Source organism: Lithobates pipiens, unplaced genomic scaffold, assembly GCF_037356315.1.
Source record: "Lithobates pipiens isolate NorthernLeopardFrog02 unplaced genomic scaffold, aLitPip1_a1.2 Scaffold_25, whole genome shotgun sequence".
NCBI classification, from domain to species: domain Eukaryota; kingdom Metazoa; phylum Chordata; class Amphibia; order Anura; family Ranidae; genus Lithobates; species Lithobates pipiens.
Genome location: NW_027507787.1, coordinates 206,737,170 through 206,764,328, shown reverse-complemented (window position 1 = coordinate 206,764,328; position 27,159 = coordinate 206,737,170). Strand labels below are relative to the sequence as shown.

The following is a 27,159-nucleotide window of genomic DNA, read 5'->3' as shown; positions in this document are numbered from 1 at the left end:
CTATTAGTGCCGCCTTAACTATGCCTATCAGTGCCCACCAGTGCAGCCTATCAGTGCCCACCAATGCAGCCCATCAGTGCCCACCAATGCAGCCCATCAGTGCCCACCAATGCAGCCTATCAGTGCCGCCTAATCAGCGCACTTCAATGAAGGAGAAAAATGACCCGTTTGCAAAATTTTATAACAAACTATTAAAACATGATTTTTTTTTTTTTTTTTGCATCTTTTTTTGTTTGTTTAGCAAAAAATAAAACTCCGAGCTGTAACTAAATACCACCAAAAGAAAGCTCTATTTGTGGGAAAAAAATGATAAAAATGTCATTTGGGTACAGTGTTGTATGACCGCGTAATTGTCACTCAAAGTGCATCAGCGCTGAAAGCTGAAAATTGGTCTGGGACTGAGGGGGGTTTAAGTGCCCAGTAAGCAAGTGGTTAAACCACTTTTGTGAAAGCACAAAAGCAACAAAGCTATTCACTAGAGATTAATCGCTTACTGTTATGAGTACTAAATTGACAGAATTTAAACTTAAAGTAGTAGTCTGTATTTGGATTTTAACCTACAGGTAAGCTTATAATAAAAAGTTAAATAAATATATCTCCTAAACATGCACTGTTTAGGACAGTGGTCATCAACCCTGTCCTCAGGGCCCACTAACAGACCAGGTTTTATGTATTACCTTGGGGGAGATGCAGACTAGAATACTGCAATCACTGAGCAGCAAATGATATCACCTGTGATGTATTTCAGTTATCTTGCAAACCTGGCCTGTTAGTGGGCCCTGAGGACAGGAGCTGATGGCCACTGGTTTAGGAGATATTCTAGGGCAGTGATGGCGAACCTTGGCATGAGTGTATGAGCATCATAGGAAATGTAGTTCCAAAACATCTGGGGTGCCAATGTTTGCCATCACTGTTCTAGGGAGTAGCAGACAGTGACGCAACGTCACTGGCTGCTACTCCCAAGAACAGTGATGGCGAACCTTGGCACCCCAGATGGCACATGTGCTATAAAAGAACAGGATAACCCGTACCATTCCTTCAGAGCTCTGTGCCGCGGCCGTGACTCACGCCATCGCGGCTCGGGCATTGAAGCAGCTGAAGCCCGTCAACCCAGAAGGAAGACCGGGTGAAGATGGAAGCCTCCGCAGCGGTGCTAGTGTGCTGCTAGAGGCTTCGTTTCAAGACAAGTCTTTTATAATGTGCTAGTATGTAATGAATACAGTAATAGCGCATTATGCCTTTACCTACCAGGGTTTTTTTTTTTTTTTTCAAATATAGATTTTATTTATTTAAACAATGCCCAACCTGGGCGCACATATAACATAAGACATACAGTTGGGATACATGGGGGGAAGGAAGGGAAAGTGCCCATTGAGTTCGATACAGAGATAGAGGGGGAGGCAGACATAGCTTACATACATTACATCTTAAATTAACATGAGTTCTTGTAAGGTCACATTCATCGTCATTCCGGTTACCACTGCCCATGTGGGCCGAAGCACTGCGTGAAGAAACCATAGGTTCACTAGACGCTTAATTCTTTGCCGCCTCCCCCCTCTTCCCCACACCAGAACCCCATTGCCCCGGTAAACAATCAAGCGTCCGAGGTCAGAGGCTAACAGTAATGGGGACAAGGATACATAAGGGAGGAAGGTTGGGGAAGGTTGGGGGGAGAGGGAGAGGGAGAAAGAAGAAAAAAAAAAAAGGGGGGGGGGAAGGGGGGGAGAGATCTGGTTGATTCCGGAACACCTCGTCATATACTTGGACCAGGTTGCAAACTATCTCACAGGGTCCTCAGGGATACTCCTTCAGGGGAGAGAATAAACTGATGCCAGAGTGCCCATGTGGATTTAAATCTTTCCTGTTGTTGCCTCCCAGATAGCACCAGGTCTTCTAGCTTACTAACTTCCTCCACCTTTCGAATCCAGGACGCCACTGACGGCGGGGCCTGGCTTTTCCAGTGGAGCGGAATGCAGGCTCTGGCTGCATTCACCAGGTGGCACAGAATGGACTTTTTGTATTTTTTAGTAGACATGGTATTAACATGTAGGAGAAAAAAGGCCGGGTCATCGGGGACGTTGTATTCCGTGAATTTTTGGGTAATGGACCTGACTGTAGACCAGAAATGGGACAACTTCGGACAGGACCAAAATATGTGTAACAATGTGCCCTGCCCCTGACCACATCTCCAGCAAAGTGCCGAGGTGTTCGGATAGAGTGCAGAACCTGAGGGGTTAAGTACCATCTAGTCAGGAGTTTGTAGTTAGTTTTCTGTATTTTGGTACAAATGGTAGATTGTAGGGCAAAGGTTAACATACGTTGAGTCTGGCTCGAAGTAAATGTGCAGTTCAGCTCCCTCCCCCATTTAGTCAAGAAGGTTAAATTAGTGTCATCAACCGGGGCGATAAGGAGGTTGTACATTGTTGACAGTGTCCTAGGGAGTGCCCGCACCCCGAACAGTGTTCCTCAAATGTAGTCAAAGGTACACCAAACTGCTGTGGAGATGGGAGGGCCCGAAGAAAATGTCTAAGTTGGACTGCAGTCCAGAAAGCTAGTTTGTAAGGGCCCGACGCGTCACACAGCAGCTCTATAGATGGCCAGTCTCCATTCGTCCGGAAGTGCCTCGCTTGTGTGCAGTTCCTAGTAAACATAGCTGTCATAATTTGGAGGTCCAATCCTGGAGGGAATCGTGGGTTCCCCATAATAGGGTAGAGCGGAGAGTTAGACGTGGATAGTGGCCCGGCTGAACAGAGCTTCGACCCCACTCGCAGCGTTACCCCTATCAGGGGATGTCTTTTCATATTCTTAGGGAGGTGTGCATAGCACCAGATAGCTCCCTGTAGTGGCACCTGCATTTGGGCTTGTTCTAACCTGGTCCACAGCTTTAAATCCCGGTGGCGACCCCAGTCTATAATCCTACCGAGATGAACCGCATTTCTTCACATCCGGGACTGCGAGGCCCCCGTGAAGTTTGGGTAGGGAGAGTAGAGTCCGGGCCAGTCTCGGTTTTTTCTTTGCCCAGATAAATCTAGGCATCTATCCCATGTACCTGTCTAAAGAACGAGGCGGGGACCAGGACGGGCAGTGCATGTAGTAAATATAAAAATTTGGGTAAGATGCACATCTTGATGAGGTTGCACCTGCCAAACCAGGAGTGCAGGCCTTTATGCCAGGACTCCAGCAGGGCGCGGGTTCTAGTCAACAGGGGTGGGAAATTAAGCTTAAAGACGTGGTCTAGATTCGCAGGAATCAAGGTCCCCAAATATGTCAGTGCCACGGTTGTCCATTTAAAATTAAAACTGGAGTGGAGTGTGTTCATGGCGGCTTGCGGAAGTGCTACTCCCATAGCCTCCGATTTAGTGTAGTTAATTTTCAGGTTAGAGATCCGACCATACTCCTCAAATTCCTTGAGGAGATTCGGGAGGGATATTGCCGGGTTCGAAAGGGAAAACATCAAGTCGTCCGCATAAGCATGCTGGGACTTGCAGTTTTGCAACAGCTGGAGGTCCGCTAATTGCGTATCCCTGCCCTAGGATAAGTGCTCTCGGGGGGGGGGGGGGGGGGGGGTTACCTTGCAGGTGTGCTCCCGAGTCAAGTATTTGGCGTCCATAGACACAAATTTTGACCCCGCCTCCCAGTGCCTACGTCTTTGGATTTGATTGACAGCAGTGGGAGCCAATGCCTGTGCTGCTATCAATGTATCCAATCAAGAGCTGGGAGTCTGTGCGTCTCCGCTGAGGGAAATTCGGAGCTCATGTAAGTAAACTGGGGGGGGGGGGGCTGGGGGGGACGGTCACTGCCAGGTGTTTTTTCACCTTCATGCATAGGAAGGTGAAAAAAACACGAGGGTTTACAATCCCTTTAGCTCTGTAGGATGTTTGAGAGGGAGTGTGGCCAAGAAGAATCTTTCAGCCTGCGTGGGCGGTTGGAGCGTACCAACTTTTTGATAGTTTAGAGTGCCTTGATTTTAGCTAGGTTGTTTTTATTGTTTTATTCAGTTAGTAAGGTTGAATAAAATTGTGCGTTTGTTTTTTTTTTGTTTGTTTTTTTGCTATGTAATTGAGCATGGATATGCCCAATTGGCTCTGTTATGCACTGTTAATGTCGAATCTTACAATAAAAATACATTTTCAAAAAAAATAGTAAATATCATAACTGATCATTATGTGATGAGTTATGAATGAAAGTGCATTGATGCAAAAATAAAGTGCAAATAAAATTATGTTTAAAACAGTCCAGAAGAAAAAATAAAAAATAAAGAAAAAAAGTTCATATGGTGATAATTCAAATGGCAAATGAGGTCATACATCCCAGGAGTCTTCAGGGGGAGGGGCTTTTTCAGCTAAGCACTATGCGCCCCCCCCCCCCCCATCTGCATGCCCAAGTTAAGTGTAGATGGTTGCCAAGAAGTAATTGCTACACGACTCATCTGCCTTCACAGATGGCCACAGCCAGAAATATCTGGGGGGTGTTTTTCAAAGTGACTTCTCAGCAAAATATAGCATGGAGACATGAATGGATGGGCGAGTTTGCTTTTAATATTAAAAACAAATTAAATAACAATTGTGGTTTGTGGTGCTCAGATGAGACCACAATAATACCTTTATCTTTTTTTTTGGTGGGGTGGAGGCAAGCCCACCATGCGGGCCAGTGCTTTTTTAACCACTTGCCGACCGCCTCACGCCGATCTACGTCATCAGAATGGCACGGGCAGGCATAAGCACATATATGTACGTCCTTTGCCTCCCGCGGGTCGGGGGCCCGATCGGGCCCCCGCCCGGTGCCTGCGGCGGTCGGTTTTCGTTCGGGAGCGATCCCGGACGAGGGGACGGCCATTCATTCATGGCCACCCCCTCGCGATCGCTCCCGACGAATGGAAATCCCCGGTGACATCACTTCCTCTCCTGTAATGTAAACACAGGAGAGGAAGTGATGTATTCTCTCCTCCGTGTCGGTATTTTTCGTTCCGACACGGAGGAGAGCGGATCAGTGAGTTGCACCAACACATCCCACACACAGTAGAACATGCCAGGCACACTCACACCCCCCCTTTACCCCCCGATCACCCCCCCAATTACCCCTGCCCCCCAGTCACAGTGACACCAATGTCATTTTTTTTTTTTTTTTTTTTTTTTTTGCATTGGTGTCATTTGTGACTGTAATAACTGTTAGGGCAGTTAGGGTTAGCCCCCTTTAGTTCTAATGTACCCCCCTAACCCCCCCAATAAAGGTTTAACCCCGTGATCACCCCCCGTCGCCAGTGTCACTAAGGCTGGGTTCACATTGCAGCGGTTTATGAGAACGAATGTGATTCGCACCGCACTGCAGTGCAAATCACATCCGATCTCTGTGCGATTCGAGTTCAGCCATTCGCCGCACCCGCCGCACCCGCCACACCCGCCGCACCCGCCGCAAATTCGCACGGGACCCTTTTTTTGGCCCGCAGCAGAATCGGATCGCATGGGTGTTCACACCATGCGATCCGAGTTTGCAGATCGCACTGCGATATGCGAACTGATCTGGGGGTGTCAGTAACATTTCACTGACACTCCCAGCAGTTCGCATAGGGCAGTGTGAACTGCCGCCGGGAGGCATGCGATGCGGGAACCCGCCGCGGATTCGCGGCGTTTCCGCATCGCTCCAGTGTGAACCCAGCCTAATAAGCGATCATTTTTCTGATCGCCGTATTAGTGTCACAGGTGACGCTAGTTAGGCAGGTAGGTATTTAGGTTCGCCGCAGCTTTTTATAGCGCTAGGGACCCCCATATACTACCGCATAAAGCCCCCTGATTGCCCCCTAGTTAACCCTTTCACCAGTGATCACCATATAACTGTTACAGGTGACGCTGGTTGGTTAGTTATTTTTTTATAGTTTCAGGGCACCCGCCATTTATTACCTAATAAAGGTTTAACCCCCTGATCACCCGGCAGGTGTCATTTGTGACTAATAACTGTTAGGGCAGTTAGGGTTAGCCCCCTTTAGTTCTAAGGTACCCCCCTAACCCCCCCAATAAAGGTTTAACCCCGTGATCACCCCCCGTCGCCAGTGTCACTAAGGCTGGGTTCACATTGCAGCGGTTTATGAGAACGGATGTGATTCGCACCGCACTGCAGTGCAAATCACATCCGATCTCTGTGCGATTCGAGTTCAGCTATACAGATAGTATGGCTGAATTCGTGTCGCACCCGCCGCAAACTCGCACGGGACCCTTTTTTTGGTCCGCAGCAGAATCGGATCGCATGGGTGTTCACACCATGCGATCCAAGTTTGCAGATCGCACTGCGATATGCGAACTGATCTGGGGGTGTCATTAACATTTCACTGACACTCCCAGCAGTTCGCATAGGGCAGTGTGAACTGCCGCCGGGAGGCATGCGATGCGGGAACCCGCCGCGCATTCGTGGCGTTCCCGCATCGCTCCAGTGTGAACCCAGCCTAATAAGCGATCGTTTTTCTGATCGCTGTATTAGTGTCACAGGTGACGCTAGTTAGGCAGGTAGGTATTTAGGTTCGCCGCAGCTTTTTATAGCGCCAGGGACCCCCATATACTACCGCATAAAGCCCCCTGATTGCCCCCTAGTTAACCCTTTCACCAGTGATCACCATATAACTGTTACAGGTGACGCTGGTTGGTTAGTTATTTTTTTATAGTTTCAGGGCACCCGCCATTTATTACCTAGTCTCACTAGTGTACCCCTAAATTTAGGGGTGTCTACTTTCTAAAATGGGGTCATTTGGGGGGGGGGGGGTTTGTGCCATCTTGGCATTTTATGGCCTTCAAAACTGTAACGCCCTTAGAAAGCCTGAAGGCGGTGCTTGGTTTTTGGGGCCCCGTACGCGGCTAGGCTCCCAAAAAGTCCCACATATGTGGTATCCCCGTACTCAGGAGAAGCAGCAGAATTTATTTTGGGGTGTCATTTCACATATGCCCATGGCATGCGTGAGCAATATATCATTTAGTGACAACTTTGTGAAAAAAAAAAAAAGTTTGTAATTTTCCCGCAACTTGTGGCAAAATATAAAATATTCCATGGACTCAACATGCCTCTCAGCAAATAGCTTGGGGTGTCTACTTTCTAAAATGGGGTCATTTGTGGGGGTTTTGTGCCATCTTGGCATTTTATGGCCTTCAAAACTGTAATAGGTAGTGAGAAGTGAACTCAAAAAATTACGCCCTTAGAAAGCCTGAAGGCGGTGCTTGGTTTTCGGGGCCCCGTACGCGGCTAGGCTCCCAAAAAGTCCCACATATGTGGTATCCCCGTACTCAGGAGAAGCAGCAGAATTTATTTTGGGGTGTCATTTCACATATGCCCATGGCATGCATGAGCAATATATCATTTAGTGACAACTTTGTGAAAAAAAAAAAAAAAAAAAAAAGTTTGTAATTTTCCCGCAACTTGTGGCAAAATATAAAATATTCCATGGACTCAACATGCCTCTCAGCAAATAGCTTGGGGTGTCTACTTTCTAAAATGGGGTCATTTGTGGGGGTTTTGTGCCATCTTGGCATTTTATGGCCTTCAAAACTGTAATAGGTAGTGAGGCGTGAAATCAAAAATTGACGCCCTTAGAAAGCCTGAAGGCGGTGCTTGGTTTTCGGGGCCCTGTACGCGGCTAGGCTCCCAAAAAGTCCCACATATGTGGTATCCCCGTACTCAGGAGAAGCAGCAGAATTTATTTTGGGGTGTCATTTCACATACGCCCATAGCATGTGTGAGCAATATATCATTTAGTGACAACTTTGTGTAAAAAAAAAAAAAAAATTTTTTTTTTGTCATTATTCAATCGCTTGAGGCAAAAAAATAAAATATTCAATGGGCTCAACATGCCTCTTATCAATTTCCTTAGGGGGTCTACTTTCCAAAATGGGGTCATTTGGGGGGGTTTTGTACTGCCCTGTCATTTTAGCACCTCAAGAAATGAGATAGGCAGTCGTAAACTAAAAGCTGCGTAAATTCCAGAAAACGTACCTTAGTTTGTAGATGTGACAACTTTTGCGCAAACCAATAAATATACAATTATTGACTTTTTTTTTACCAAAGACATGTGGCTGAATACATTTTGTCCTAAATGTATGACTAAAATTGAGTTTATTGGATTTTTCTAATAACAAAAAGTAGAAAATATCATTTTTTTTCAAAATTTGCGGTCTTTTTACGTTTATATCGCAAAAAATAAAAATCGCAGAGGCAATCAAATACCATCAAAAGAAAGCTCTATTTGTGGGAAGAAAAGGACGCAAATTTTGTTTGGGTACAACATTGCATGACCGCGCAATTACCAGTTAAAGCAGCGCAGTGCCAAAGTGTAAAAAGACCTCTGGTCATTTACCAGCAAAATGGTCCGGTCTGAAAGTGGTTAAACCAGAATATCTGAATATTTTTTTATTTTTTTTATTATTACACTTTCAATCCATGTCACTTTTTCTTAACAGTTTGGTCTGAATGTAAATGTAAAGATACATTACTATTATTCTGGCCATTGAATTTAATTGATGTTAAAGCATACCTAGTGATAATGCACGTTTAGGCTTTTAGACGTGTTAAGCATTTTTACTGCCAAAATACTGTTGCTCCTGGATGTGCCGGCAATGTTTTTTTTTCTGCTGCATGTGTATGCCTCTAAATGCCTATGTGTGCATGGAGACATAGGCTAACAAGGAGGGGGCATTTAGAGGCAAAACAGAAAAGTTACAAATAAGAACAGATGCCCCTAAAAGAAGCATTTTTAACCACTTAAATAAAGGGCCCTTATACACCTTCCTGCCCAGACCAATTTTCAGTGCTGTCGCACTTTGAATGACAATTGCATGGTCATGCTACACTGTACCCAAACTAAATTTTTATCATTTTGTTTTTACAAATAGAGCTTTCTTTTGTTGGTATTTGATCACCTCTGGGATTTTTTTTTGCTGCTAAATAAATTAAAAAAAATTAAAAAAAGACCGGAAATTTTGAAAAAATAATTTTCTTTTTTGTTTCTGTTACAAAACTTTGTAAATAAGTAAGTTTTCTCCTTCACTGATGAGGCTGCACTGATAAGGCAGCACTGATGGGCACCGATGAGGTGGCACCAATGAGATGGCACTGATGGGCACTGAAAGGCAGCACGGAAGGGCACTGATGTACACTGATGGGCATCACTGATTGGCAGGCATTATTGTTTGGCACTGATTGCCATCCAAGGTGGCCAGAGCCCCCCCCCCCTCCTGTCAGAAAAGCAGGCGATCGGCTCTCCTCTACTCGCATCTGACAGAGACTCTTTACCTAGATCGGAGTTGCGGTGTGTCAGACCTACACACCGCAACAACAATTGCCGTAATGCGCGTCCTCTGGGGTGCAGAGTGGCTTGCTATCCTGAAAGACATCATATGATAACAGGATAACACAACCACTTTGCCAACATCATTTTGCTATATGGCGGGTGGCAAGGTTTTGCATTTTATTCCTTTAAGATAAAAAGCCTTCTCTGTGTAGCAGCGCCTCCTAATACTTACCTGAGGTCCATCTCTGTCCAGCAATGTCCACAAACGTCTCGGCTGTCTGAGTCTCTCCCTCCTGATTGGCTGAAACACAGCAGTGGCGCCATTGGCTCCTGCTGCCGTCAAAGTTAGTCAGCCAATCAGGAGAGAGAGGGGGCGGGGGCCAGGACGCAGATCCATGTCTGAATGGATACGGAGAGTTGTGACTCGGCTCGGATGCAATGTTCAAATGTGAAGAGACTCATAAAATTATCCTGGGGGCTGTACACACAATATGAAAATAGGAAGTAAAATTTCGTACAGCGAACGATTGGCCGATTATTAGATCATTCATAAAGTGCTTTTAATAGCCGGTTCTGACTTTTGGACAACAAAACCTGAAGGTGCATGCTATAAAATTGTTATTGTACGTGAACACAATGTCGGATTTTCGTTTAATTAATACAGTGCTCGCCTGAAAAAAAATCGTAAGAGCAAGATTACGCATGCTCGGAAACAAAAGAATACATTACAAAAAAACTCAACACGTTATATCACTTCCGAAATTGTAATCTGTCGTTACTCAATTTAGGAGAATTCTTGTACCTCTTCACTTTCAATATGAGACTAGCATGCAACAAAAAACAGACGATTATCCGTCCGATAATCTCATTGCATGTACCAGGCTTAACGCTCGGTACACATGATTAGAAAATCGTACGAAAAATGACGATTTCGGAGCGATCGTACGATAATCTGATCGTTAGTACAGAGCTTTCGAGAGCCGATCAGAACAGTTTTTCCGATATTATATGTTCGGACATGCACGAAAAACATTTCTGTACGATGCCAGATCGTATGATTTTCGTTTAATCAGTACAGCTGTTGTTCGAAAATGCAATACAAATGCATTACAACACATTTCCGATTTTTTATTCTATTGTACGAGAGTTTTCATGACTTTAGTAAACTCGGATTCAATCTGAGATTAGCATGCAAAAAAAATAAAAAATGGACGATCATTCATCTGAAAATCCCACTGTGTGTAGCGGGCATAAGGATGGGTTCACATTAGGGATGAGCTCAGGCGTGTTCGCATGGTCCACGTGCAGAGCCCGCAAGGAGATCGGCGCAGCACTGCACTAATCACAGGCAGTGAGACATTGCCCCAATGTGCGGTTGCAGAGATCAGGCAATGTCTCACTGCCTGTGATTAGCGCAGTGCTGCGCCAACTTCCTGGCGGGCTCTGCACATGGACCATGTGAACACGCCTGAGCTCATCCCTAGTTCACATATATGCAGCTGCGGCATTCTGGTTTGTTTCTGTTCACCAGTTCAGGTGTTTTTTGTTTTTGTTTTTTACCTGAAATCGCACAAGAACCAGACTCACAAACGCACAGGACCCTTTTTTGAAATCACGCCGCGGCTGCCCCGCACATGTGTGAACCGGCTGCATTGAAAGCCGATCACGTTATGCAAATTGGATGCAGTTAAAAATGCATCTGATTCGCATTCATGTGAACCCAGCCTTAACCTCTAAAATAAGCCCTTAACACTAGACCTCTTCCACACCACACAGCACGTTTGTTGTGTGCATAATGCGCATGTGCTGGTGTTTGTTGCAGTGCACTGTTTAAGCGCATCGCAGTGTTTGCGCTTTATTTGTTAACTTGTATTCTTATGCACTGTAGCGTGTTGCGATGCATTACAGAGCATTGGAACATTCTGTGCAAAAATGCGCCATGTGCTACTTTTCACTGCACAGGTGTGAGCCGGAAACCTTAGGATTTGAGGAAAAATGCCTTGCTCTTGCATTAAGCAGCACCACCAAATGCAGCTAAACAACTGCTGGTGTGAATGAGCCTTATAAATACGTCTCATTCTAATAACACAGATAGAATAAATGCACCCAAGACTCGTTATTGCCATTTACCTTATTTCTGGTGACGGCACACTTCCAGCAGAGTAAATTAATGAAGACAGGAGCTGAGTGAGAGGTCAGTGCCTGGGCTCCATGCTGGCCGTCCTGTCACTTCCTGGTGTCTCCTCACAGGTGACCTGACTGAACCTCATCACCTCACCTGTGTTCTGAGGAGACTCACCACAGCTCTTCTCATCCGCAATATACACATGAATGATGAAGAAATGCCTGAAGAACGGTTGTAAATCATATAAATCAATTGAGAACAAGCCTGTGTGAAAGGACCACTGTGTACCTTTTGGCTATTTTGAGGTATTGCACACCTCAAAATGGCAGAGGTGCTTCTGAAGAGACTGAAAGAGACCCAGACGCTGTTTATAGTCATAGACCAGGACATTCTAATGTCTCAGGTCAGAAGTACTTGAAGAGGAACTGCAGTCTGCTCACATAATTTGTAATAAAAATATCTCTGCCATTCTGAAGCTTCCCTCCAACCACTTTGTATATTATTTTATATATACACTATGATTCTGTATTTGCCAAATATGCCGCAGAAATCTCCCTCCGCTTAGTCTGGCTGCAGCCATTTTAACTGTGGGCAGCTGAAACTGCTGCTTGTTCACTTCCTGGATTTACACAGAGGCACACTTCCAGCTCTCATTGGCCCTCTTATGACTCATCCCCTCTCCCTTCCTGGCAAACTCTCACAAGAGTGAGAGGGAAAAAAATATGTTTTACTATGCAAAGTCAAAACAACAACAAGGGCAGAAGATTTAATAGATGAAAAAAATGACTGAAGGTCCACTTTTAGGGCCGGTTCACACTATTGCGATGGCAGACATTGTATGTAATTTGCATCGCACTGCTGTTCACAGTGCATGCAATGTCTGTGCGGGTGCGAAGTCAGTCATACAGATAGGACCCTTTTTTCTGTTCGGACCAGAATCAGATTGCATGTGTGTTCACACATATGCGATCCGATTCATGTCCGAACTGTCAGTTCGCAGTGCGATATGCGAGCTGAAATGGGGGTGTCGTTAACATATAATGACACTCCCCAGCAGTTTGCATATGGCAGTGTGAACTGCCGTGCGTTACGGGTGTGATGCGGGAACACGCAGTTGATTCGCAGGGTCCTCACATCGCAATAGTGTGAACCGGCCCTAACAAAGCATTTTCCCGATTCTATGCAGAGTTCTCTGCTCAAGCCTATAGCTGTCAAAAAGGCAGTCTGACAAGTTTCACAACCTTCCTCAGCCAGAGCTAACTATAAACATTGTAACGTTTTGTTTATTTAGACCAAAGGAATGAAGGTCAGTCTGTAAGGCCCCTTTCACACATGCGGAAATTATGTCTGTATTTCATCCATCCGTTTGTGGATGAAATACGGACATACATGTATTCCTATGGGATAGCGGGTGTCTGTGGATAAACATCTGCAGACACCTACTATCGTCCGCCTCCGCTATTGTCCGATTCTGCAGATGGAGGAAAATCCTATTTTTCTATCCATCTGCAGAGCGGATCGGATGAACGCGGACAGAAGGTCCGTGCTCATCCGATCCCCCATAGAGGAGAGCGGAGAGCTGACAGGGCGGTCCCTGCACAGTGTGCAGAGATCATGTCCGCCGCCGGCTCAGCGGGGACAACGGAGCGATCACCGCTGAGCAAGCGGATCATCACTGATCCATCCCGTGTGAAAGGGGCCTAAATGAGGTCAGCTTAACCGCTTAAAGACTAAACCTTTTTCTGACACTTGTTGGTTTCAAGTTAAAATAAGTATTTTTTTGCTAGAAAATTACTTAGAACCCCTCAAACATAATAATATATATATATATATTTAGCAGAGACCCTAGAAAATAAAATGGTTGTTGTTGCAATATATTATGTCACACAGTATTTGCGCAGCGGTCTTTCATATGCAATTATTTTGGAAAAAAAAATACACTTTAATGAATTTTAAAAAAAAACAGTAAAGTTAGCCCAATTTTTTTCTATAATATGAAAGATTGTAATCTTTATTCTAAGCAACAAAATTGTGATTCTCATTTTGGCCAGAATCGTGACGCTCTAACAAGCAAGTGAGGAGGCAGTAAGTGACAGCCAGCACTCCCATTACATTCTGTGCACAACACTTACAAACTGCTAGTACAAAGCTCGCTAAAAGCACTGCAAATGCTTTGTGAGGGCCAGTACACACCAGGAATCGCATGTGTTCCTGTGCGAATTCACATGCAGTTCTGTGCCTTGCCATTCCAGCCTATTCATTTTGAATGGGCTGAAACTGCACCAAAAGTAGTGCATGCACTACTGCTGGAGTGCCATTAACTTCACCACTTAAGGACCGGAAAAATGTCCCCCTTAATTACCAGGTAATTTTTTGCAATATGGTACTACGTTGATTTAACTGACAATTGCTCAGTCATGCGACACTGTACCCAAATAAAATTGACATTCTTTTTCCCCACAAATAGAGTTTTCTTTTGATGGTATCTGATCACCTCTGTGGTTTTTATTTTTTGCGCTATAAACAAAAAAAAGAGCGACAATAATGGCAGCAATCTGCGATTTTGAATGGGACTGCGACATTGCGGCCAGCAGATTGGCCACTTTTGACACTTTTTTGGGACCTTTGACATTTATACAGTGATCGGTGCTATAAAAATGCACTGATTACCATGTAAATGTCACACTGGTAGGGGACCTGTCACGTGTCCCAGATGACTGACAGAAGGGAGGGGGCAGAGCTGAGCCCTTCCTGTGCTGAGGGGAAGTGATGTCACCAGCCCGGGCACTGAAGGAGGCAGATTACGAGGGACCCCCTAGCAACAGGCATTGAGAGGTGAGTTTTAAAAAAAGATTTTTCTAAATATAATTTATTTTTATTTTTTTCTGTGCAACACCACTTTAAGGTGGTAATTAAACTCGCTTGTTGCCTTGTCTGCATTAAATGAGCCTTCAGAACCTGTGTAATTCATATGTGTTCGGGTTTAAAGGAATGAGGTGGCAACCCTAGGCTCTACACGTGCGGGTTGCGAACACGCCTGAGCTCATTCTTACTTGCAGGTAGTCGCTCCTTCAGCGATTATGGTCACATTTTTGTGCTTCTGAAGCCCATTGATTTCAAGGAGCCACCTAATGCAACGTTATGTGACATAATGTACCGCACAAAATGTAAATGGGCCCTAAAAAATTCAAAATGTTATGGGGAAAATGAGATTTGATAGAATACGGCCATTTGCGATCAATGCAGATACAACACGCAGTAGTTCCGATAATCTGCCAGGCAGTCGGAGTTTCCTTTCCACGTTGGGAGATCAGGACAAGCCTGAGCCTGTAATAATCACAGCAGACCCTCCCCTCAGCTGTTTGCCAAGTGTCACAGATCTTTCCTACAAGCCATGCCGGATTCTCCTCCTCCCCCCCATCTACAAATCCACAGAGCAACGCCACTGCCAGGTCTGCAACACTCATCACCACAGGTAACGTTCATCCTTTCATTCCATCTGTATAATACTGGGAACACGCCAATGGCTGCTGAGTCACAAGTGGGAGAGTCCGGACGTTTATGTGTCCTGTAGGTGGGTAATCACTGGGATGTGCAGTTACTTTTCATTTAGATGTGTAGTTGGGGAAAAAAAAATGCACGGTAAAGTTGCGTTTTTGCCAGCTGACCCCCCACTTAAGTTTCAATAGGCAGAAGACCGTGGCATTTGTTTTTGTTTACATGTGATGATCGCAATGCTTCATGCCTGCAGCACAGTTACCTTGACATGTAGCGATTGGCGAGCCCACTAAACACTACATACTCAAGCAAAGCGCCGCAAACACCCCCACAACAGCGTTTGTTGCCCAAAAAATTGGGTTAAAACAGGCAGTGAGGTGGCATCACATTACTTTCCCGATGCCTGTCAGCCTTTGAAGAGCAATCCAAACACGGATCAGGCTTCAGAGGAATGGGAGACATGCAAAACAAAACTAAAGAAAGTTCCCAGTTTAAATCGCCAGTAAGGATGAGCTCAGGCGCGTCGCAAACCGTACATGTAGCGCCCGCCAGGAAGACGGCACTGCTGAGCGTTAATTAGGGTTGCCACCTCATCAACACATATGAATTACAAGGGTTCTGAGGATAATTTAATGCAGATAAGGCACCAAGCGAGTTTAATTACCACCTTAATTAGCCACAGAACCTGTGTAATTCTTATGTGTTCGGGTTTAAAGGGATGAGGTGGCAACCCTAGCGCTAATCACCAGTAGGGATGAGCGCCGGCGTGTTCACATACAGCAAGTGCAGAGCCTGCCAGGAAGTCGGCACTTCGCTGCACTAATCACAGGCAGTGAGACATTGCCCCGAATCGTGGCTGCAGAGATCGAGAAATTTCTCACTTCCTGTGATTAGCGCAGCACTGTGCCAACTTCCTGGCGGGCTCTGCACGTGCTGTATGCGAACACGCTGGAGCTCATCCTTAATCACCAGTAAGGATGAGCTCAGGCGTCCCATAAACCCTTGTTCACACCAATGCAATTTGACAGTTCCAAATCGCATAACAATTGCCGGCAAAGGAACTATGTTGCAGCGTTTTATGAAAAAGGTTCCTGCACTGCTTTTTTTCTCATTTCATTGCAGCTTTGAAATCTCACTAAAATAGCGCAATTTCAAAGCCGCTCCAGGATAAGCCAGGGCTTATAGATGTACAGCTGCAGCAGCATGTGTCAGCCTGTCATTGATTTGTATGGGCTGCTGGCCACAGCTGTGACTCCTGGGTGTGGAAAGACCATGAATTCTGGAGGTGTACGCCAAAACGCACCCATGTGCCTCAGCTACGAGGGCTTGTGTACACCCGTGTCGCTCTGTGGAGAGTGATTTGCAGTGGATCACTTTTCCCAGAGTGGTGCAGGCGCAGCTGACAGGAATTCATGAGGTAATTCTTCCACCTCCCAAATGCTTGTTATATTTGCTCTACTGCTTTTGACAAGTGAACAGGCTGAATACTGCACTGCAACCAATTGTCTGACTGCGGGCCGCAGTCACTTCAATATGTTGTGTTTGGTGCTGCCAGTTGAATATGACACGGGGTGGGCTGGCATTTTTACCGTGCAGGGGAAATATCACAGCTCTGGTGACCAGATCACTTAAATTTGTGCCCAAACGGTGTTCACTGAAGCACCCACCTACCTTTTTATAGCCTTTTCCAGGAATGTGTGCTTTGGGAATATTTCACCCCTCACTTCCTGTCCAGACAGGAAGTGAGAGAAAACCTATCGTGAGCACAAACTGCAACTTTGTTTTTTTAACAAGAAATTGCAACTTTGTTTTTAGTAAAAAAACTTGAGGAAGGTTTGAGTCAGACGGGCATTCCATTTGGTGACTTCCTGTTCTGATTACAACAACCCCCTTCATTTCCTGCCCTCCTATCACAGACACAGGAAGTGGGGGTAAATCTCGGTAAATCTCTGCAACGGGGGTCACCAATGGCCATATAAGCAGTAGAAAAGTATTTACTATTTTCGGGTCTGTCCAGACTTTGAGGGCTCATTTACACTTGCTTCAGCTTCAACACACATTAATGGCTCGTTTACACTTGCTTCAAAACAAGGCTTCGGAAAGGCTTTGTTTAAAGCTCTCTGAATGGCAGTCAAAGGTCCTGTCACTAAATAAAATGTTTAGCTTACAGTCCTGTTTACACCTTGCTTTTGGCTTCAAAAATTATACCCCATGTAGCTTTTGTGGTGCTTGAAAGCCTCCATAGAAATCTATGGCAAAGCTAGCTTGAAGCCTCATCAAAGCTCCGCCAAGGGCTCATCGAAGAGCTCGCTTCGCCAAGGGCTCGTGGGAAAGCTCGCTCTCCGCCAAGTTTCGGTTTAGTGAAGCTTAAGAGTTAATTCACCTTTTACAGAAAAGCTGAATCAACACCGGGTCCCTGCTGTACTTACCTCCTGGGTTGTGGTCAGTACCCCTGCAGCTGCACATTGATGGCACTGTCCAATCAGAATCCTTCTGGCCTGACCTGGAAGTGCTAATTGAGAAGATCAGAGATTTCAAATCCCCAGAGCGACTGCAGGGATACTGATAGCTCAGCAACCTCCGGAGGTAAGTACAGCAGGGACAAGGAGGGTGAGGAGGCGGTCTGGTCTTAGTTCACCCCCTTTTTTTTTTCTTCTATAAAGGTGAGCTAACCCCTTAAGTCTCCCCAGACATTCCAACATTCCTTAATGCAGAGTTCCACCCAAAAATGGAACATCTTCTTTTTGAATCGCATCACATTTTGTCATCTTTCAGGGTGGGAGGGGGAGCAGATACCTGTCTAATACAGGTATATTGCTCCCACTTCCAGGCGTAGCTTGCCAAGCCACCCGCGGGTATCTACGCCATATCCCCGGACCCGCCCACCTGCTGTCTTCTGGGAGACACACAGGTCCCGGAAGACAGCAGGGACCAGTGGGAAGGTGCAGCGCGAGTCGTGTATGCGCAGTAGGGAACCAGGAAGAGAATCGCTTCCTGATTCCCTTACCAAAGATGGCGGCGCTTCCAGCCGAAGGACAGATCGGCTTCGAGTGTCGACATCACGGGTGCCCTGGACAGGTAAGTGTCCTTATTTTAAGCCAGCAGCTGCAGTATTTGTAGCTGCTGAGTTTAATTTTTATTTTTAAATCGGCAGAGCTCTGCCTTAAGGTAGAACTAAACGCAAAATGTTTTTCGGGATTAGAACCCCTGCTAGATTTATATTGGTGTCTGTGTTCCCATTAGGGAGATTTCCCCTATTTGTCCTGGTGACCGTTATCAATGAAAAAAATCACATATTTTGGGTTGTCGCCAGAACAGGAATGGAGGGGAAATGTTCCAATGGGGGACACCAGGGCTTCCCTTAATTTTCAGTGATTTGCTCTCACTTCCTGTTTTGGCTATGGGACAGGAAGTGAAGGGAAATCTCTCCAATAGGACACAGATGGCAACAAAAAAAACCTGACAGGGCTTTGTATTGAGGGCCATAACCTTCAATCCACAATGAAAATAAAGGTTTTTCCTTTTTATTTTCACTTTTCTAACCCTCCATTCCAGCCTCAGAGGCACTACAGGTCCCAGCACAGCCGCTATCCAGCCTGTGTAGGTGGTGAATGATTTCCTGTGTGATCGGTATTACCTGTGCCCTCCATGTAGCCGTGTACTGCCTGTCCCTGGCGGATGCGGTTTTGCTTGGCTCCTAGGAAGCAGCATAGAGCGGTGTTTACATTGGGTTGCTATGGTGACGCGTGGTAGAGGAGGCCGACGGGAGCCCGGAGCTCCAGAAAGAGGGGAGTGACGTCACCGAGCACTGAGACCGGGCTGTATAGTAAGTATATGGGAGGGGGAGGGGTCCTGTGTCATGCCTGATCACTGCATGGCTGCATTGGTGCCAAAATTCGAGATCAAGTGATCAGTAGAGCTCAAGAGATTAGTTCAGGCTTAACCCCCTGTCCTCTGGAAGATTTACCAGGGGGGGTAAAGATGACCAGGCCACTCTTTTTGCGATACGGCACCACTGCATTACTTTAACCACGTCAGCCCCCGGAAGAATTTACCCCCTCCCTGGCCAGAGCACTTTTTGCGATTCGGCACTGCGTCACTTTGACTGACCATTGGGTGCAATGTCGCACGACCATGCAAGCAAAATTGACGTCCTTTATTTCCCACAAATAGAGCTTTCTTTGGTATTTGATCACCTCTGCAGTGTTTATTTTTTGTGCTAAAAACAAAAAAAAGAACGATTTTAACAAAAAAAAAACAATATTTTTTACTTTCTGCTATAAAACGCATCCAATAAAACATTGAAAAAAAAATCAAATTTCTTCATCACCAATATGTATTCTGCTAGATACTTTTAGTTTTAAAAAAATCCCGATAAGCGTGTATTGATTGGTTTGCGTAAAAAGTTATCGTGTCTACAAACTACGGGATTGACTGATTTATTTTACTAGTAATGGCAGCAATCAGCGACTTATAGCAGGACTGTGATTTATTGTGATGAACATTGTGACACTTCCAACACTTTTTTTTGGGAACCAGTGACAGTGATCAGTACTAAAACCTATGCACTGTCACTGTACTAATGACTCTGACTGGGAAGGGGTGTGATCAAAGCCTGTGTTTTACTATACTGTGTGAGGGGCTTTTACTAGAGGAAGTGATGGAATACAGGAACACAAACTCCATCCTTTCCTTCTTGTCAGAATGGTGATCTGCTTTGTTTACATGGGCAGATCACAGTTCTGTCTCTCTGCCTAACGATCGGCGGGTTGCCGGAGGACGTCTGGTAACTTACACATGCCAATTCGCTTCCGCTGTGTAAAAGGGAGCTGGCATTGGCGTGCATGCGTACCCCCTACCTGGGAGAGTCGGATTATGTGTGTGTGTTATGGGGTGCCGCCCTGTAGCAGTAAAACTACTATAGGGCAGGCTTTAAGTGGTTAATAATTGTACATTGGGGAGCCAGAGCGACTCATTATGTTTGCAGGTCCTGCATAGTCCTTAGGAGTGCTGTACAATGTTTACTGATTCCCTTATCTCCATGCTGACCAGACCGGTTGTCTCATTAAAAAACAATAGATTCCCTTGGGGGGGTTAATAAAAATCAGTATGCAGGGAAAAAAGTTTTTTGCCTTTAGTTATACTTTAACCCAGGGCTCGACAAACCCCAGGCGACAGGTCACCATGCTTCATCCTGGCACCTTTGCTGCCTCCCAAATGCTTTCCATGCCCCTTGGGGGGGTTAATAAAAATCAGTATGCAGGGAAAAACATTGCGCCAATTTCTGTACACATGCTTGTTTATCGTATCATGTGCAAATAAAAGTGTTGCATGGCAGTTTATTGTGTGATAGCAGAACGCAATACAGCCCCCCCCCCCCCCCCCCGGTCTTCTCGCTGTCCGACCTCCGACTTTCACATCATTTTTTTTATTTAGAACATCAGTGCAAGTACTCAATTTATTTTGGTGATCGCTATTTGAGCAGATCTAAACTCCACAAAATACCTCCGACTTCCAGCAATGCAACCGTTGCATTCCTCGCCGGCTGGCCGGTCGCTGTCATTGTATCCCCAGGCTACTTCTGGGTGCTGGGTATTCAGCCTCTTCTTCTTTTTCTTCTTTCCTCCCTTTCTTTTTTCCTCCTTTCTTTTTAGTTTTTTTTTCCTCGTTCATTTTTTAATTCTTCCTTTCCTTTTTTTTATTCTTCCTTTCCTTTTTTTTATTCTTCCTTTCCTTTTTTTTTTTATTCTTCCTTTCCTTTTTTTTTTATTCTTCCTTTCCTTTTTTTTTTATTCTTCCTTTCCTTTTTTTTTTATTCTTCCTTTCCTTTTTTTTTATTCTTCCTTTCCTTTTTTTTTATTCTTCCTTTTCTTTTTTTTTTATTCTTCCTTTTCTTTTTTTTTTATTCTTCCTTTTCTTTTTTTTTTATTCTTCCTTTTCTTTTTTTTTTATTCTTCCTTTCTTTTTCTTTTTTTTTATTCTTCCTTTCTTTTTCTTTTTTTTTATTCTTCCTTTCTTTTTCTTTTTTTTTATTCTTCCTTTCTTTTTCTTTTTTTTTATTCTTCCTTTCTTTTTCTTTTTTTTTTATTCTTCCTTTCTTTTTTTTTTATTCTTCCTTTCTTTTTTTTTTATTCTTCCTTTTCTTTCTTTTTTTTTTTTTATTCTTTTTTTTCTTTTTTTTTTCCTTCCTTTTATTCATTTTTTTTTTCTTTTTTTTTATTAATTTTTTTGGCGGTCCTGTTCTGAAGTCAACCCAAAATTTTGGTATTTTATTTTACATTCGCCTTTCATGATAATGGTAAACAGCATAAACGGAGAGGATAAATCTCCCCCCTAATGGGGGCACAGACAGCAATAAAAACCAATCCCTCTCCACTCTATCCAAAACAAAACAAAAAAGTTTTGCCTTTAGTTATACTTAGTAGAACTTTTGGCTAAACCTTTTTAGATCGAGTAAGGGAGAGTTATAACCTCTGTCATGTTTTTGTTTCGCCATTTGTGTCCCATTGCGGAGATTTTCCTTCACTTCCTGTCCCATAGCCAAATAGGAAATGACAGGAAATACGGGAATTTCTTGAGGACCCCCCCACAGTTCACCAGAGCGTTCATTCCCATTGGAAGATTTCCCCTCTATGACTTTTCTGGGGACAACCCAAAATATGGGATTATCTTTTACTTTTGCTTTTAATGATGCTAGTAGACAGGACAAATAGAGAGGGTGAATCTCTGTAGACAGCAATAAAAACTGACAGATGTTCTAATCCCTCTCCACTCTATCCAGAACTGAAATAAACGTTTTTTGCCTTTAGTTATACTTAAACCCAGGGCTCGAAAAACCCCAGGCGACAGGTCGCCATGGTGACAGGAAGTTTCCTCCTGGCACCTTTGCTGCCTCCCAAATGCTTCCCATGCCCCCCCCCTGTGACACAGCTTGGGTGCCCCCATAACAAGCTGCCCAAGCACATAAAACACCCCCCCCCTTCACCCCCACATATACGCACTTCCAAAAGTAAGCGGTGGGGCACCTACGCCCGCAAATGTTGATGCTTGTTGATGATGTTTAATGCACATGTTGCATAACGCCTTGCACGCTGGAATGAGCAATAATTCTAGCACCAGACCTCCTTCGTAACACTAAACTGATCACTTGGGGGGCCTTTAAAGCTTCGACTATGGAAACTATGGAGTACTGACATGTTTAAGGTTTGACATGGTGGGTATCTATTTACTTGGTGCAACCTCAACTTTTATATTTTACCAAAAAACTGGGTAATTTTATTGTGTTTTGTGCCCTCTAAAATGAACTTTTTATTATTTTTTTTTTTTTTTCTAAAAACCTTTTGTGGTAATATTGTGTGGCAAAAAAAAAAAATGGAACTAACACTATTTTATTCTCTAAGGTGTCTGCTTTCAGAAAATAGCGTTTGAGGATTTTATGTAATCTTCAGGCCTTAAATGATTTTTTTAATCCTGTGCAAAAAAACTGCTCTGGCTGTGAAAGCAGAGGTCAGCAACCTTTTTCCACTTCAGGCCGGATTCAATGTATTTGAATGCATGGAGGGCCGTATTCACCCTCTAATAAATTGAGATAATAATCTGGACCCCTTCATATTACCCAGCCCCCTCATGTTATGCTTTAACCACTTGCAGACCGGACCATTTTGCTGGTCAAAGACCAGACCACTTTTTGCGATTCGGCACTGCGTCGCTTTAACTGACAATTGCGCGGTCATGCGACGGGGCTCCCAAACAAAATTGACGTCCTTTTTTTTCCCACAAATAGAGCTTTCTTTTGGTGGTATTTGATCACCCCTGCGGTTTTTATTTTTTGCGCTATAAACAAAAATAGAGCGACAATTTTGAAAAAAACACATTATTTTTTACTTTTTGTTATAATAAATATCCCCCAAAAATATATAAAAAAAATTTTTCCCTCAGTTTAGGCCGATACGTATTCTTCTACATATTTTTGGTAAAAAAATCGCAATAAGCGATTATTGATTGGTTTGCGCAAAAGTTATAGCGTTTACAAAATAGGGATAGTTTTATAGCATTTTTATTAATAATTTATTTTTTTTTTTTATTTTTTTTTTACTAGTAATGGCGGCGATCAGCAATTTTTATTGTGACTGCGACATTGTGGGGGACCCATCGGACATTTTTGACACATTTTTGGGACCATTGTCATTTATACAGTAATCGCTGCTATATAAATGCAGTGATTCCTGTGTAAATGACACTGGCAGAGAAGGGGTTAAGTGTTCCTAGGGGTGTGTTACAAACTGTGGGGGGGTTGGGCTTTCATTTAGTGAACACTGATCTCTGCTCCAATCACATGGAGCAGAGATCAGCGTCACTAGTTGCTAGGCAGAATGGAGAAATGCTGTTTACACGGCATTTCCTCCATTCGGCGGCTCCGTGAGACGATCGCGGGGATGCCCGCGGCGATCGAGTCCGCGGGTCCCGCGACCGGACTCACGGGGGTCCCGACCAGCGCGGGAGCGCGCCGCCGGCAAGCGCTCCCGATGGCAGGGCGGCATTGAATATTGTACATACCTGTACGCCAATATGCCTGCCCGTGCCATTCTGTCGACGTACATCGTCGTGCGCTGGTCGGGAAGTGGTTAAAATTGCGCACACTCGTACCATGGCGACAAACTATGCTATTTAAAAATCTCCATAGGCAATGCTTGAAAACATTTCTACAGGTTACCAGTTTAGAGTTACAGAGGAGGACTTGTGCTAAAATTGTTGCTCCAAGTCCCCTTTCACACTGGAGTGCTTTGCAGGTGCTATTTTTAGCGTTACAGCACCTGCAAAGCACCCCAGTGTGAAAGGGGACGTAGAGCAACAATTTTAGCGCCCAGAAAGAGCCGCTGCTGTCTCTCCAATGTGAAAGCCCCGCGGGCTCCCACACTTGAGCGGTGCGCTGGCAGGACACTAAAAAAAAAGTCCTGTTAGCAGCATCTTTGGAGCGGTGAAGGAGTGGTGTATACACACCGCTCCTGCCCATTGAAATCAGTGGGGCAGCACAGCTATACCGCCAGCATAGCGCAGCTGCAGCGGTGCTTTGCAGTGGTTTTAACCCTTTCTCGGCTGCTAGCTGGAGTAAAAACGCCCCTCTAGTGGCTGAATATCATAGCAAGATTGACGGTAAAGCGCCGCTAAAAATAGCGGAGCTTTACCGCCGACGCACCCACCGCCCCAGTGTGAAAGGGGCCTCACTCTAACGATCGCGTTAATACCTCACATGTGTGGTTGGAACACAGTTTACGCTTGCGATCGCTACTTGCGTTCGCTTCTGCACGCAAGTACGGATGGGGCACTTTAAATTTTTATTTTTGATTTTATTAAATTTTTTTTTTATTTTGTACACTGTCCCTTTTAAAAAAAAAATAAATAAAAAATATGATTTTACTTTTATTGCTGTCGGAAGGAATGTAAACATCCCTTGTGACAGGTACTCTTTATGGAGGGACCCTAAATCCCCCCCTTTGCACTTAAAAGCATTCAAACCGCCAAGTTTGGATGTTTTTCAATACAGACATTTATTAATGCCTTTTAAGTTTTCTGTAAACCGGAGGTGATCTCATGATATCGCTTCTGGATTACTATATCAGAGACCCGATCAAAGCCGATTCCAGCTTTGGGTCTCTGGCCAGCCGGTGGACATGCCGACTCTTAGCTGAGGCCTCCCGGTGGGACGGTAAAGCCCTGGCGATCTGGGGGGGGGGGTGCTTGGGTCCCCTCCTGCTGCTTGAGATAACAGCCGAGGAGATTCTTGGCTGCTTCAGTTGTTATCCCAGGAATGCCGACTGGGGTTAAAATGTCCGTTGCATCACGTGCACTGACGGGCATTTAGCGTCAGCCCACGGGTTGCCGACCCCTAGGTTAAAGGATAAGTTCACCTTCAGGAACATGTTACATGTTCCACCCGTAAGATTTGAAAACCTGGCTCCTAACTTTTTTAGTGGGCTCCTAGATTCAAATTCGTCAAGCCCTGCTTTTAACCTCTACTGCACCAGTAACCTTCGCACCCAAAAATTCTGCCCCACTTCCCCCTAGATATGTGCTTGTCTATACAGTATCTCACAAAAGTGAGTACACCCCTCACATTTTTGTAAATATTTTATTATATCTTTTCATGTGACAACACTGAAGAAATAACTTTGCTACAATGTAAAGTAGTGAGTGTACAGCTTGTATAACAGTGTAAATTGTCTGTCCCCCTCAAAATAACTCAACACACAGCCATTAATGTCTAAACCTAAGTGAAAATGTCCAAGTTGGGCCCAATTAGCCATTTTCCCTCCTGGTGTCATGTGACATGTTAATGTTACAAGGTGTAAATGGGGAGCAGGTGTGTTAAATTTAGTGTTATCGCTCTCACTTTCTCATCCTGGTCACTGGAAGTTCAACATGGCACCTCATGGCAAAGAACTCTAAGCCCTTGTACACACGGTCGGACATTCCGACGGAAAATGTCTGATCAGACCGTGTTGTCAGATAATCCGACTGTGTGTGGACTCCATCAGACTTTTTCCGTCAGAATGTCCGACCAACAAAGTTTGGGAGCTGGATATAAAATTTTCCGACAACATGATCCGATAGGACTTTGTCCGCTCGTTTGTAGAGAATTCTGATCGCACAAATTGCCACGCATGCTCAGATCAAATTACGAGACCAAAGCTATTGGCTACTAGCCTGAACGTAGTTCCGTCGTAACAAACGAACGTCATCACGTTCTGAACGATCGGATTTTCCGACAACTTTGTCCGACCGTGTGTATGCAACACCAGTTTCGTACAAAATCCGTCAGAAAAACAGATTTTGTGGTCGGAATGTCCGACCCTGTGTACAAGGGCTAAAGGATCTGAAAAAAGAATTGTTGCTCTACATACAGATGGCCTAGGCTATAAGAAGATTGCCAAGACCCTGAAACTGAGCTGCAGCAAGGTGGCCAAGACCATACAGCCAGGGCCATTTTTAAGGCAGGGCAAAAGGGCCAGCTGCCCTGGGCCCTGTCATTCTTGTGGGGCCCAAAGCAGCTGCCTCATACTTGCCAACTATCCTGGTTTAAATACCCTCGTCCCTTGAGGTTTTAGTCCTGTTCTGTGTCCCAATATCTCAATGTGAAGTGCTGGTACTAATGCTGACCAGCTCTAACCCTATTGTTGTGTACAGATGACTCACCTGCAGACCCTGTGTTTACATGTAAATTACCAGCATTCATATGTAAATAGCAGCAGTATTCATATGTAAATAGCAGTGGCCGGCGGCATTGATATGTATATCATGCCCCCCTGAGGTCATATACACAGTAATCTCTAGCAGCCAATCAACAAGCAGAAATCATGTGCTGTAACCTCTAGTAACTAATCAGTGAGCTGTTATGTGTGCTGTAACCTCCAGCAACCAGTCAGTGAGCGGTAATGATACACTGTAACCTCTGGCAACCAATAGCTGCCTGATCTGATTCAGTAAACTGATTTTGAGTCTAGCTGCTATTTATTATATGTCTCAGAGCAGGTGGAGAGCAAAAGTGCATGGGGGAGTGCCCCAAGGAAAGTTTTTTCCCAGGGTCCAATCAATATTAGACGGCCCTGCATACAGCAGTTTAACAGGACAGGTTCCATTTAGAACAGGCCTTGCCATGGTCGGGTTGAGTGCACATGCTCAGTGTCCTATCCAGAGATTGTCTTTGGGAAATAGACGTATGAGTGCTGCCAGCATTGCTGCAGAGATTGAAGGGGTAGGAGGGGGGTCAGCCTGTCAGTTCTCAGACCATATGCCACACACTGCATCAAATTGGTCTGCATGGCTGTCATCCCAGAAGGAAGCCTCTTCTAAAGATGAAAATCCACAAACTGTTTGCTGAAGACAAGCAGACTAGGAACATGGATTACTGGAACCATGTCCTGTGGTCTGACGAGACCAAGATAAACTTATTTGGTTCAGATGGTGACAAGCGTGTGTGGCGGCAACCAGGTGAGGAGTACAAAGACAAGTTTATCTTGCTACAGTCAAGCATGGTGGTGGAAGTGTCATGGTCTGGGGCTGCATGAGTGCTGCCGTCACTGGGGAGCTACAATTCATTGAGGTGACCATGAATGCCAACATGTACTGTGACATACTGGGGCTCTGTTTCCACTATGTATTTCAATGGTCCCCATTCTAATTGGTGCGACTCAAGTCGCAGTGACTTCAAAAAAGGTTCTTGTGCTACTTTGTTCTGACTTCGGTTCAACTTGTTCTCACCAGGCGTATGACA

The 27,159-nt window shown here is 44.8% G+C and overlaps 2 protein-coding genes across 4 annotated transcripts in view; one reads left to right on the top strand and one right to left on the bottom strand.

Annotated features, from left to right (window-relative positions):
• FANK1 (fibronectin type III and ankyrin repeat domains 1) overlaps positions 1-18,657 on the bottom strand; it is a 157,142-nt gene extending 138,485 nt beyond the window's left edge. Inside the window, exon 1 of the mRNA XM_077455502.1 lies at positions 18,526-18,657. Within this exon, the coding sequence (XP_077311628.1) occupies positions 18,526-18,538 (13 nt within the window). The 5' untranslated portion in view covers positions 18,539-18,657. The remainder of the gene's footprint in view (positions 1-18,525) is intronic.
• Positions 14,705-27,159, top strand: part of DHX32 (DEAH-box helicase 32 (putative)) — a 196,964-nt gene continuing 184,509 nt past the window's right edge. Inside the window, exon 1 of one of the 3 annotated variants that reach the window (XM_077455499.1) lies at positions 14,705-14,865. Coding sequence is in view for 1 of the 3 variants with exons in the window: in XM_077455501.1 (XP_077311627.1) it covers positions 14,785-14,865 (81 nt within the window). In the remaining 2 variants the exon portion in view is untranslated. Of the gene's footprint in view, positions 14,866-18,610; positions 18,715-27,159 lie in introns of those variants that run through there. The other 2 variants (XM_077455501.1, XM_077455500.1) reach the window with 2 other exon arrangements.